The sequence below is a fragment of the Myotis brandtii genome, unplaced genomic scaffold (genome assembly GCF_000412655.1).
Source record: "Myotis brandtii unplaced genomic scaffold, ASM41265v1 scaffold157, whole genome shotgun sequence".
In the NCBI taxonomy this organism is placed as follows: domain Eukaryota; kingdom Metazoa; phylum Chordata; class Mammalia; order Chiroptera; family Vespertilionidae; genus Myotis; species Myotis brandtii.
The window spans coordinates 5,863,404-5,876,479 of NW_005355708.1; the positions used below are offsets into that span (position 1 = coordinate 5,863,404).

The window sequence follows — 13,076 nt, forward strand, 5'->3', positions numbered from 1 at the left end:
CCCGCTATTGGCCGGGAGCTGCTTCTCGCTTGGCTGTTGGTCCCTGTCCGACCCTCGCTTTTCACTTCCCGGGCGCTCAGGCCGCAGCCACCGCTGCCGGTGAGCGGGGTCCAGCCCTGGGGCTCCAGGTCGGTCCCGGGAGAGAGCTGCCGGCCTTGGGAGTCACTCGGTTTCTGGTCCCGCCTGTGCCGCTCGCGATGTGTGACCGACCCAGGCGGGGTCATTTCTTCATTGACGAACTGTATCACCCCTGGCATGTAGTGAATGTTTCTGTAATGACACATGGATAATGTGTCCTGAGACTCAGAGGCGTCTGATAAATGTTGAACTGGCACTCTGGTGGGGGAAAGGAGATGTATGCAGATATATGTATAGAATACGTAAGTTTAGCATACATTGTACTGATGTAAAGATATGTAGCACACGATTTACAAAAATTCTATAATAATAAAAGGGTAATATGCTAATTAGACCCGACGGTCTTCGAGTCCAGTGGTTCTCTAGTCCAGTGGTTCTCAACCTTCCTAATGCTGCGACCCTTTAATACAGTTCCTCATGTTGTGGTGACCCCCAACCATAAAATTATTTTCGTTGCTGCTTCATAACTGTAATTTTGCTACTGTTATGAATCGTAATGTAAATATCTGATATGCAGGATGTATTTTCATTGTTACAAATTGAACATAATTAAAGCATAGTGATTAATCACAAAACAAAATGTAATTATATATGTGTTTTCTGATGGTCTTAGGCAACCCCTGTGAAAGGGTCGTTCGATCCCCAAAGGGGTCTCCACTCACAGATTGAGAACCGCTGCTCTAGTCTATATATATATAAAGCCTAAGGGACCATTATGACCAGTCGACCGAACAACTGGTCGCTATGATGCACACTGACCACCAGGGGGCAGACACTCAATGCAGGAGCTGCCGCCTGATGGTCAAAGTGCTCCCACAGCCAACCTCCCACAGTCCCTCCCCCTCCCATCCTCCCACTTCGATTGGCCGGGATAGGGACTGGGCGAGACAGCCTCGATAGGCCCCAATTGCTGGCCAGGCCGAGGGACCCCACCCGTGCACTAATTCGTGCACCCGGCCTCTAGTAATAATATACAATTGCAAGTTCCATGTAACCAATTGATTCTCACAGAATGCTTTCATTGATTTTTGCCAAGCTTTTGAAGGGTAGCCCTGTGGTGTCAGGTTACCAAGGAGTGAATGTTGGTTAATATTTTCCTCTATGTCAATGTAAGAGGAAAGTAAAAAAAAAAAAAAAAGACAGTCTTAACTGTCAATTATGGGAGTGACTTCTTTGCTGAATCAGAAAACTGTTTTCAAATACTGAATATGTCCACAATTTTTGTTCTATTCACAATGAAATGGCCACAGACATAACACATTAAATTTAAATCTGAACTATTAACATTTTCTCCATCACTTTCTTAAGTCTAGATAATCAACAAAACACTACATTTGTATGGTTTGCCAATTTCCATGGTGTAAATACTCCTGACATGGTTGATTTCAATCTGAACACAGAGTTAGAAAGAGGTGAGCAGCAGCATGCCATTATGTAGTAGTTTCATCATGCAAATGGAACAACATAAATAATCCCAAGAACATGGATAACTCATAATAGTAAGATTATTAGGAAGTGATGAGTTTTGAGAATTCATTACCTTTGTTTTTAATATTTATTCCATTATAAATTTGTATAATTTAATTTTAACACTGGCTATGTTTAACAACTGGCTTGCAGAACTCCTGAAATTTTTATAGTTGGCTCTCACACACCTGTATGAGCCAGCTCCATAGCACCACAGTTTTCTCATCTGAAAAAACAGGAATAACGATTGCTGCTTGACTTACTGGCAGGCATGTTGTGAAGATCAAACAAAATCAAGCTAGTTGTGTAGAGGAGGTCAGACTGGTGGCAGGGAGACCACTTAGGAAACCACTGCAATCTTCCTATGCGAAGTGTTTAGGGATGCAAGGGATAATGAGGCAGCAGCCAGCAGAATTTAGCAACTTTGGTACCCCAGGGTGCGCTGAAGGGAAGCGGGTGGAGGGTCTGCTATGAGTCCTGCAGCCTGAATGACCTTTTTAAAATGGAAATTGGTCTAATAGCCAGGAATGATAATGCTTCATGATTTCCCATCGTTCTCAAGCTAAAGACAAAACTCCTTAAGGAGGCTTTTGGGGTCCTGTGTGACCTGACCCTGCCTTTCTCCGGGCTCCTCCCACCAAGCTTCCCCTTGTTCTCTCTCCCCTGTAGCTTGCACACATGTGGCCATTGCATAAGCGATTCCCTTTTCTTGGAAGGCTTTTCCCTCTCTTTTTTGCTTACTCTTCAGATAGAACTTCTCACTACCGCGGGGAAATCTCCCTGCCTGGGCACTTCCTCCTTAGGTCCTGAGGTCCAGGACCACTCCTTGTTGCACTTAAGTGCACAGATATAATTTGTCATCTATCTGCGGAGTTGTTTGATTGAAGCCTTTCTTCGTTACTAAGCTGTCGGTTCCATGAAGGTCAGGGCCACATCTGCCCATCGTGCACTCTCAGTGCCAAGGACTCTTTCTGGCCACAGAGTAAGCCCTTGATAATAAGTATTGAATGTTTGTTCAACCTCACACCTTATGGCTCTTGATACAAATTCACCTCATTCAGCCCAACAGAATTAATATGCTTTCTTGCCCATGAAGAAACGGAAACTCAGTTATTCACCTAAGATCACACAATTCGAAAGTTGCAGTGGTATTCAAAATCAGCCCTGTCTGATGCCAAATATTTTATTCTCTAAGTCCTCTCCCTCAGCTACCTCTCAGTGTCACTGAGGTTTCTGGAGAAAGGAAGAGAAATTGCTATAGGATCACAGAACACCTGAGGCCGAGAAGTCCACCTGAGATCCCTGGCCGTTTCTGTAAAGCTCTGGCCCCAGACCCGATTACCAGAGGATGCAAGGTCCGTAGCTCCGCAGCGCCCTCTGCTGTCCTCTACTTTTTTGGCCTGAGAGGGAGCTTGTCTGCCGCCTGGAGTATTTCCACTCTGTCCCGAGTACTCAGAGGCACCGGGAATGCGCACAGCCTCTTTGTAAAGGAGGGCAAGGAATGCTGCCTTTCTCCATTCCCGTGGATGTCCAGGCCTGTAGATCCCAGCAAAGGAAGTATATCTGTGTGTGAGTTGGGTAGGTGTATGTTTGTTGAGCAGATTTTGTGTCTACACACACCTCTTTCACTGAAGGCGATAAAAGTGGCCCCCGCAGTGGTAGAACCCTACTTTGTAAAGTCTGTGAAGAGCAATTCAGATCATGTAAACCAGACCCGAGGTTCACTTCAGTCGCTCAGCAATGCGCCAGGCTTCAGGGTACAGTGATGAGTGCGAGGGGCTCAGTCCTTGTCCCACTGGAGCTTGCCATCCCGTTTGATTCCTAATCGTGCCATTTCCTGGATGTAAGACCAAGAGCAAATAAGTAAACATCTTTGAGCCTGTGTTTCATTTGTAAAAGCAGGTCAATAATAATCTCCCTCCACTGGGCTGTTGTGGGGATTAAATGGAAACTTACATGTACATGCTAAAACACGATACAAATGTTAGTTGTTATTACTATGAAAAGCTTCTTGGGGGGAAAAACAACTTACTATTATGTCTTCACCCAGTGTGTTTTGGACATAAATAATGGTAACTGGTATCAGCAAGAACATGGAATGGTGCCCAACTGGCGTGGCTCATTGTTTGGGCATCAACCTATGAACCAGGAGGTCACGGTTTGATTCTCGGTCAGGGCGCATGCCTGGGTTGCTGGCTGGATCCCCAGTGTGGGGCGTGCAGGAGGCAGCTGATCAATGATTCTCTCTCATTATTGATGTTTCTCTCTCTCTCTCCCTCTCCCTTCCTCTCTGACTCAATAAAAAATATATATTTAAAAAGAATATTCACCTTCCGTAGTTGTGGGGAAGATTAATTGGGGTAATGCATATGAAAAACACTTTATAAACTGCCACAGTCTGTACAATCACAGTTATATGAATCTCAGCTTCCCTCCCTCGCCATCCCCAATATCAAATTCCGGTTCAGCAGCACGCTGTCCAGGGGGTACAGGCAGCCAAAGCAGATTGCCAGGAGATGCAGCCTGCCCCTTTATCATGCCCATCGCAATTGCTGCCAGGAGGCTGAATGAGGAGAGGGGTGGAGAGGGGAGCACGGGCTCATCTGTGGTTGCTATGACATCCATCCCGGATTTTCCCATCTCTCATAATGGAGCAAAGGGCAGAGGGAGGCAGGAAGGGAGGGAGGGAGAGAGAGAATGACTGGTCCCTTCCTCTCCCCTCTCCCCTCCCATCTATCTCTCTCTGGAACAGATGTAGGGTGGAGAATGGGGGGCAGGGAGCCCAAACACTGGATAAGAGGGGGAGGGAAGAGTGGTGCCTCAGGATTAGAGGGTTTGCGACGGGGGCCACACAGAGAGGAGGTGGCAGAGCCCTCATGCCTGAGTCCAGAAGCCAGCTGATGACATTAGAAGAAGGAAAACAGGCGAATCAGCACAAGTGGAAAGAAAGAGGAGGAGGGGAAAGCGAGGAAAGGAGGTGGGGAGGCAGGCAGTCCCAGACTGCAGCCACTCTCTACCTGGGCTCTCCTGAGCTACCAAATCCCCAGGCAGCCTGGACCCCAGGCTCCCGGAGCGCTGCCCCAAGGATGGGCACCAGGCAAGTGGCCATGCCTCCTCCTGTGCGGGGGCTGCTGGGCTGCTGCTTCCTCTGTGGCTGGGCTCTGGGGGGTCTGCGGCCCCTCGGCTCTCTGCCCCCGCTGTCCTCCCAAGTCAGGCCAGGACATGTACCCATGTGGGTGGCCCCCGAGGGGGCTGAAGCAGCCCTGGCTTTTCTCTACTCTGGGGATGCTCGACGGCTGTTGGGGGCTAATTGCAGTGAGCGCTACGAAGCCCAAGGGGCAGAAGCCAGTCCAGGGCTTCCCCCGATCTTAGGGAGGGCAGCGGGCACCCTCACTCAGGCCGCCAATTTCCTCAACATGCTGCTACAAGCCAACGACATCCGCGAGTCCAGCGTGGAGGAGGATGTGGAGTGGTACCAGGCGCTGGTCCGCAGCATGGCCGAGGGGGACCCAAGGGCATACCGGGCTTTGCTGACCTTTAACCCTCCGCCAGGAGCCAGCCACCTGCAGCTGGCCCTGCAGGCCACCCGAATGGGGGAGGAGACCATCCTTCGGGACTTGTCTGGGAATGGGGTACCGGAAGAGAGCTTCCCCGGGGCCCTGGACACCCCTGCCCTGCAGAAGCGGGTGCTGACCAATGACCTAGGGAGCCTCGGAAGCCCCAAGTGGCCACGGGGAGACGGGTATCTGGGGGACATGCAGCATGTCAGGCTGTCGCCCCCCTTCCTGGAATGCCAGGAGGGCCGGCTCCGTCCAGGCTGGCTTCTCACTCTCTCGGCCACCTTCTATGGACTCAAGCCAGACCTCAGCCCGGAGGTCAGGTAAGTGGGTTTGTTCAGGGTTCGATGCATTGGTGGGTCTGTGGGGCTGGGGGCCCAAGTCCACCCAGCCGTGCATGGGCCATTTGGCATGCACATGTGTGTCTGGGGTCACAGATATGTATATTTGCATTCAGCAGTGTGTATTTGCAGTCGACTCTGTATGTGTAACTGTGTGAACACATATAGGTGTGAGTGTACATACTGTGCACTGTGTAGGAATCAACGTATTGACACATAGGGATACACATATGTGTGCACAGATGTAAGATGTGTGGATATAGCCAGGTGTAGGTCTTGGCCCCCAGGTCTGAGCGTGAGAGGGCTTGGTGTGGATGAAAATGATAATCCATGCACCAGGCATGTTGGAGGAGCCAGATGGGCGCTTCGGGAGCTAAACCCGCTGCTTTCTAGCAATCCATAGCTGTGGAAGGAGGGTTTCCCAAGAGAAGGAAAGTTCTTGGCTGGGGTGGGGGTGGGGGGATACTTGAAACCATTGCCCCTTCTGCTCAGCAGTTGGCCAGGTCCTCAGGGTCACTCCCAATGGCTATATTCTCATATCAAGTAAGTTCCACTCTCCTACTGTCCTGGCCTAGGAGTCTGTGACACCCCTCAAATAACTGACCCCCCTCGGCCAGGATAAAGAGGTGATTGGGAGTCCTGGTGGGAAGGAGGCAGCCAGTGGGCACAGTACTTCAAGACATTCAACAATAACATTGTTTTTCCAGCGACGTGTCCCCCTTCACTGTCCCCAGCAGGGCTTCCCTGCTGCCCCCAGGAAGCTCGGCTCCCTGCTAGCTCTCTCCCAACTCACCCAGAGCAGGGGTTGCGAGCCCTTGGGCCTGGCAGCTCTAACTCGGGGCTTCTCCATTCCATATCTCCTTTGCTATGATGAATTCTGATTTGGGCAGAGTAAGGGGTGGTTAACACTTGAGTTCCAAATGTGTATGTGTGTGAGTGTGTGAGTGTGTGAGTTTGTGTGTGTACAGGCAGTGGGAACGTGTGAAAATCCCCTTCAAACAGATCATCAAAGTCCCAGCTCCCAAATGTCTTGACATGCCCCCTCCCCCTATCAATTGATAGAAACCAGGAAACGCTAGGATGTTGAAAAGCTGAGGGATGGGGACGGGAGACGACCTAGGGGGAGAGGGATTGTTGCCTACAGAGACAGTGAGGGTTCCTAGCGTTGGAGAAATGGGATGCACGTGTGCCCTCTCCGCACACTGCAACCGCTGTGCTAGTTTGCAGAGCTTGCATTGCCATAGTTTGGGGCCCAAGGACACATGTCTACCTTGTCAGCCTTCACTATGCCTCTAACTGCCAATCACTGCCCTAGGGGGCAGGTGCAGATGGACATAGATCTTCAGATGGTGGACATCAATCAGTGTGCCAGCGGCCCAGGATGGTACTCTAACACGCACCTGTGTGATCTCAACAGCACCCAGGTAAGGATGGGGGTGCAGCATAGGATCCTGACTCCTCCCTTTCTCACCATTGCCACCACCCAGCTCCCAGGAGCAGCTGACAAAGGCACACCAGCCTTTCAGGGCTTCAGGGGAGCCCCGAGTGATGAGCTAAAAACAGGTTTGCAGGCTTTTAAAAGGTGGGGACATGTACAGCCTACCCCTACCCTTTACCCAAGACAGCCACCCTCGTTTCTTTGAAATGTCAGTGAGCCTCCCTGTCTGCTTTCCCTTCTGGTACTGGGGGCTCCAGGGTCCCTCTCCAGGACCATCTTCTGAGCCTCTATTAGTCATCCCCTCCCCTTCTCGGGGACCACATTGTCATGTCATGTCACCAGCGCTCCAGGCTCCTCCTGACCCACAAGGGATGCTCAGTTGGTGTTTGTTGAAATAAGTGGAGTTGCTGGTTGAGTTGTGGGAGGAACCTAACCACAGCAGGAGCTTGAAGAGCTCTGGGATGGTATAGCTGATGGAACCCAGGCCAGATGCCAGCAGAATCGAAGCCATGGATGCAGAAGACTCTGGATAATGGAAAGCAACGGCTGGTCATCCTGCGAGCCCAGTACTGGGGAACTGGGCGGCCAGTGCACTAACCTGCCCCACAGTCACATTGATACGTGCTTGTTCCTGAGCTGGACTGAAGCCAAGGCGAGCCCTGCAGCCCTGGGGCCAGTTGGGGATGTCCAAACCATCTCAACATACCTTTCTCAATCCTCGACACTACATCTTCTTTCACTCCACAACGTTCCCTAAAATTAACTTAATAAACTTTACTGAAAGTTTTAAGTCAATTTTGCACTGTATGTGCACGCCCACATGTGGTATTTTATGGAAGAGCCACACTCAAGGGACCAAAGAGCCGCATGTGGCTCTCGAGTGGTTTGCCGACCACTGGTATAGGTGATGGAACCCAAGCCAGATGCCAGCAGAATCGAAGCCATGGATGCTGAAGAATCTGGATAATGGAAAGCAACGGCTGGTCATCCTGCGAGCCCAGTACTGGGGAACTGGGCGGCCAGTGCACTAACCTGCCCCACAGTCACATTGATATGTGCTTGTTCCTGAGCTGGACTGAAGCCAAAGCGAGCCCTGCAGCCCTGGGGCCAGTTGGAGCATCTGCTGCTCTTCAGGGCACATGTGTTTGAAGCTATAAGTCCAGGGACAGAGAAGGGACCCTACTGTCCGGTGCATTTTAAATCCTAGCCACAGTCGCATCTCTGGGCAGGCTTTAGTCTGCTGTGCAGACGGTGGCAGGAGCAGAACGCCTTCCAGTGGTTCAGGCAAGAGGGGAAGCTGGGCCGAGATTTCAGAAGCAGCACCCTCTAACCTTTCTTGGTGAAGTCGAGCTGGATATAGAATTTCCAAGGGTTTGCCTGGCCAGTGTGGCTCAGTGGTTGAGCATTGACGCATAAACCAGGAAGTCACGGTTCTGTTCCCAGTCAGGGCACATGCCCTGGTTGCAGGCTTGATCCCCAGTAGGGGGGCGGGGGTTGCAGGAGGCAGCTGATCAATGAATCTCTCTCGTCATTGATGTTTCTATCTCTATACCCTTCTCCCTTCAATCAACAAAAATATACACAAAATATTAAAAATTTTTAAAAAAAGCATCTCTGAGGGTTCACCCTTTCCTTTGCCTAGTGCTGTTTCTAGCCTTCCCCTACAGCAGATCTGGTTTCATCCATGGGTTTGTCTTCCTCACCTAGCTCTGAGGTCTGCTCTGTCCCCTGCTGGGTAACTATTAATGGGCGGAGGTGGAATAAAGAGCTGGCCTTGGCATCCCACCAGCCTGGCATTAGCCTGGCATTAGGGCTGGGGAAAGCAGGCCTGTGCCAAGGCCAGATGGCCCCTGACAGAGGAAGCCACTCCTCTGTGGGAGCCTTTTCAACCCACTGGCATGCCCACGAGGGAGGCTGAAGGGACCCTTTGAAGCAGGATGCAGGCACACGGGTGTGGTTGGGCTCAGAGTTCTTCCTACTTCCATCTCCCGCAGCACCTCACTCGCCCAGCTGGGCACTGGGAAATGGGACCCGTGAGGCTCCTGTCACTGCTGGTCTGAATAAAAGGGTGCTCTAGCCCCATCCTCTTGGCTTGGGTGTCTCTTGAAGAGTGGCCGTGGGTGTGGGGTGTAGTAGGGCTCCCACAGAGGGAAGGCTTCCCTGGGACTAAGGAGGGCTTCTGGTGAGATGCCCTAGTGTGGACCCAGGGGCAATGGGTAGGAAGGTAGATGGATCCTCCATCTCTTCCCAGGAGGGAAAGCCCCATACAAATATCTATTGTTTTTTTGTTTGTTTTTTTTGTCATTCCCACAGTGCATCCCTCTGGAGAGTCAGGGCTTTGTCCTTGGCCGCTACCTCTGCCGCTGCCAACCTGGCTTCTACGGGGCAAGCCTCGCCTGGGGTATGTCGTTATGGGGTCCTTCCTCCTTCCTCCCCTCCTGACCCTACCCCAGAGCCACCAGAGGAGGGCAGGACGAGGGCTGTGGTGACCACTGGGAGAGAAGGCTAGGATCTCAGCATGCCCCAGCCGTGCCGCTCTCTCTGCGCCCATCTTGTTCTTTATAGGGTTGGAGGAGAATGCCACCCCGCCTACCGGGCAATTTGGGTCCCCGCAAGGCAGCTCCGGAAGGCTGCTTCAGTGCCAGCCTTGTGCTGAGGGCTGCACCAGCTGCATGGACGCCACACCATGCCTGGTAGAGGAGGCCCTGGCCTTGCGGGCAGCAGTGTTGGCCTGCCAGGCCTGCTGCATGTTGACTGTCTTCCTGAGCATGCTGGTCTCCTACCGCTGCCGCCGGAGCAAGGTAAGCCAGGCTCCACACCTCTCTCCTACACACACGTCCTACCCATCTCGGGTCCCGAGCACCAACGAGACCAGAGGCTACTAGAATTTGGGAGAAATGGGTTCTGGCCTTGATTCTTAATCGAACACACTATGTGACATTAGGTGGGTGACCTCACCACTTAGACCTGTTTCTTTTTCTTTATTTAACATATTTTTATTGATTTCAGAGAGGAAGGGAAAGGGAGAGAGAGATGGAAACATCAATGATGAGAGAGAATCATTGACTGGCTGCCTCCTGCACGCCCCCTACTGGGGATCAAGCCTGAAACCCGGGCATGTGCCCTTGACTGGAATCGAACCTGGGACCTTTCAGTCCACAGGCCGACGCTCTATCCACTGAGCCAAACCGGCTAGGGCTAGACCTGTTTCTTCACCTGTAAAATGAAGGCACTTGACTTGATTCGAAATAGTGTGTAGGTACTAGGGGAAGTGATCTGGACCCTTCGGGAGCGCCCAGGTGAATGGAGCAAGACAGGGCTGAGGACAGAGTTTTGTGTTGGCTTCTGTGGCAGCTCAGGAAAGGACCCAGTTGTCCTGCCTGCGCTGACATGGGAAGACTTTCTGGAGAATGTGCCATTGGAAGCTCAGCCAGATGGTTACTGGGCGGGGATGGAGATCTCTAGACGAGAGAGCAGCCTGAACCAAAGCTTGGAGGAATGCATGAGGTACCTTCCAGCTTCAGCAGCCTCTGATCTGAGCCCAGGTCTGCAGCAAGGCCCCGGCTGGGGTGGGGAGGAGAATGGGGCTAGGCTGATGGGGGCTGAAACCTGGGCCTTAGCCAGGCTTCGTGCCAGGGGAGCTGAGTGCCTGTGGTGGGAATAGGAGTGCGGCTATGGATGGAGGGTGGAGCTGACGTTATGGGGTAAAGTCTTAGCCCAGGACCACTGAGTGACCCCTAAAACAGGTCTGAGGACCCCCCCACCTCCCGCACCCCCATCGGGGCTGTCCTCCCACTTCCCTGCTTCCCCGCCTCTCTCATTCCTGGGTTCACAGAGGATCCGGGCATCTGGAGTTGTCCTGCTGGAAACCATCCTTTTTGGATCCCTGCTGCTTTACTTCCCTGTGAGTTTGTGGCCAGAGGCTGACCTCCACCCGCCAGGGTCCCCGCAGTCCCAACGTGGAACCCTCCAAACCCCAGAATACGTCCTCTCTGCCCTGTCAGGGGAGGGGGTTAAGAGACCTCCAAATCCCCCTACTCAGATCAACAAATGGCAGGCTGGCCTAGTGAGCTCTGGAAGCAAACAGTCCAAGCTTAAAAGAACCCTATGACCCACTGTGTGACTTAGGACAAGTTACCTAACCTCTCTGATTCTTTTTTATAAATAAAGGGGGTTTTTTATTATTTATTTCTTTTTTTAGAGAGAGAGGAAGGGAAAGGGAGAGAGAGAGAACTATCGATGTGAGAGGGGAACAGATCAGCTGCCTCCTGCACACCCCCTACAGGAGATTGAGCCCACAACCCGGGCGTGTGGAATCGAATCAGCAACCCTTTTGTGCATGGGACAAGGCCCAACCGAGCCACACCGGCCAGGGCACCTCTCTGATTCTTAAGCTGCTCCCATGCAGAATGGAGATGATGATGCTTCTATGACAAGGGTGTTAGGAGGCGTGGCACATAGTAGGAGTGCAGTGGAAAGCAGCCATTTTTGCTCCCCTCTCCCCGCAAACAGGTCTTCATCCTGTACTTCAAGCCCAGTGTATTCCGCTGCATCGCTCTCCGCTGGGTCCGGCTGCTGGGTTTTGCCATTGTCTACGGCACCATTATACTCAAGCTTTACAGGTAGGGGCCGGAGCAGGCCTGCGCTCACGCTGCTCACTCCCGCCACCCCAGCTCACTGGTGGAATGGAGTTCTTCACAGTCAGATCCCTACCAGCTCCACTCGCTGTCCCCAAGGCCTGCCCCCAGCACTGTTGTCCTCCCCCCACATCACTTTTCTGGGGGTAAGGAGGCAGTGAACCATGGAAGGGATGGGGCAACAGGTACATGTGGAGGGGAGGGAAGCAATGGTCAGAGGACAGAGCCCTGGCCCCTCTCCTAGGCCCTCCCCTCTCGCCCACCCACCATCTATACCCCTGTAGAGTGCTCCAGCTGTTTCTGTCTCGAACGGCCCAGCGGGGCCCCCATCCAAGCAGCGGGCAGCAGCTTCGGCGCCTGGGGCTGCTCCTGCTGCTGGTGCTGGGCTTCCTGGCGGTGTGGACAGTGAGGGTCCTGGAGCGAGGCGGGCTGCACACGCCCCTGGTGACCCGGGGCCACACTCGCACGGGCCGCCACTTCTACCTCTGCCATCACGACCGCTGGGACTACACCATGGCTGTTGGTGAGTCTCGCTCTGGGCCCGGCTCTGCATTTCCACGGGGCCTCTGGCCCAGCCCCTCCGGCCTTGTACCCTGTACCCTGACCCCTGACCCCTCGCCCTGATTCCTCCCAGCAAACCCTACAGAGAAAGGGGTAGGCTGGCTGCTGAGGGGGCCCCTCACGCTTCCCCACAGCCGAGATGCTGCTCCTGTGCTGGGGCAGCTTCCTCTGCTACGCCACGCGGGCGGTGCCCTCCGCCTTCCACGAGCCGCGCTACATGGGCATCGCCCTGCACAACGAGCTGCTGCTCTCTGCTGCCTTCTATGCAGCCAGGTGAGGACGGGCCCCCCTACTCACGGCTCCTCCCCACCCAACACTACTCCTCGCTTCTCCTAGACGAGGGCACCCCTTCCCATGGCCATCCCTACAACACGGCTCTGCCTCAGCAAGGTGAGGAAGGCCCCCCACCTGGAGCTCTCTCCCTACCCACAGATACCCTTCTCGTGCCCCACGTCTCACCCCACACCCAGGAAGAGGAAGTGCCTCCCACACTTGCTCAGTTCTCCCTGACTCTCCCACCTCCCATCGCAGCTGTCCCAGTAGCATGCCTGCCGTGTGTCCATAATAGGGTTGTGGGGCACAGGCCTGTACTGTAGGCAGCCAGAGAAGGCGAGCTGGAGTATGGGAGGGCTCCTTGAGGCAGGACCTCCATCCCAGAGAGGGCGAGAAGGAAGCGTGCCCTCCTCACCCCACCTGTAGCTCCATGGAGATCAGGCTGGAGCTGGGACAAGGGGCAGTGGGGAGGGGGAAGAGGCCACCCCCACCCACAGTAAGAAGCTCCCTCCCATCACACTCTCAGGTTTGTGCTGGTTCCCTCCCTGCACCCGGACGGGACCCTCCTCCTCTTCTTCTTCCACACCCACAGCACAGTCACCGCCACCCTGGCTCTGCTCTTCATCCCTAAGGTGAGCTCTTCCCCCTCCAGGATATAAGGCAG

At 53.3% G+C, this 13,076-nt stretch overlaps 1 protein-coding gene across 1 annotated transcript in view; it reads left to right on the forward strand.

Moving 5' to 3' along the window:
* The first annotated feature begins 4,835 nt into the window (after nucleotides 1-4,835).
* The window catches only part of GPR179 (G protein-coupled receptor 179), a 19,226-nt gene continuing 10,985 nt past the window's right edge, over nucleotides 4,836-13,076 (forward strand). Inside the window, exons 1-9 of the mRNA XM_005861918.2 lie at nucleotides 4,836-5,485; nucleotides 6,819-6,927; nucleotides 9,255-9,342; nucleotides 9,507-9,742; nucleotides 10,777-10,845; nucleotides 11,454-11,563; nucleotides 11,863-12,101; nucleotides 12,274-12,412; nucleotides 12,939-13,044. Coding sequence (XP_005861980.2) covers nucleotides 4,836-5,485; nucleotides 6,819-6,927; nucleotides 9,255-9,342; nucleotides 9,507-9,742; nucleotides 10,777-10,845; nucleotides 11,454-11,563; nucleotides 11,863-12,101; nucleotides 12,274-12,412; nucleotides 12,939-13,044 — 1,746 coding nt within the window. The remainder of the gene's footprint in view (nucleotides 5,486-6,818; nucleotides 6,928-9,254; nucleotides 9,343-9,506; nucleotides 9,743-10,776; nucleotides 10,846-11,453; nucleotides 11,564-11,862; nucleotides 12,102-12,273; nucleotides 12,413-12,938; nucleotides 13,045-13,076) is intronic.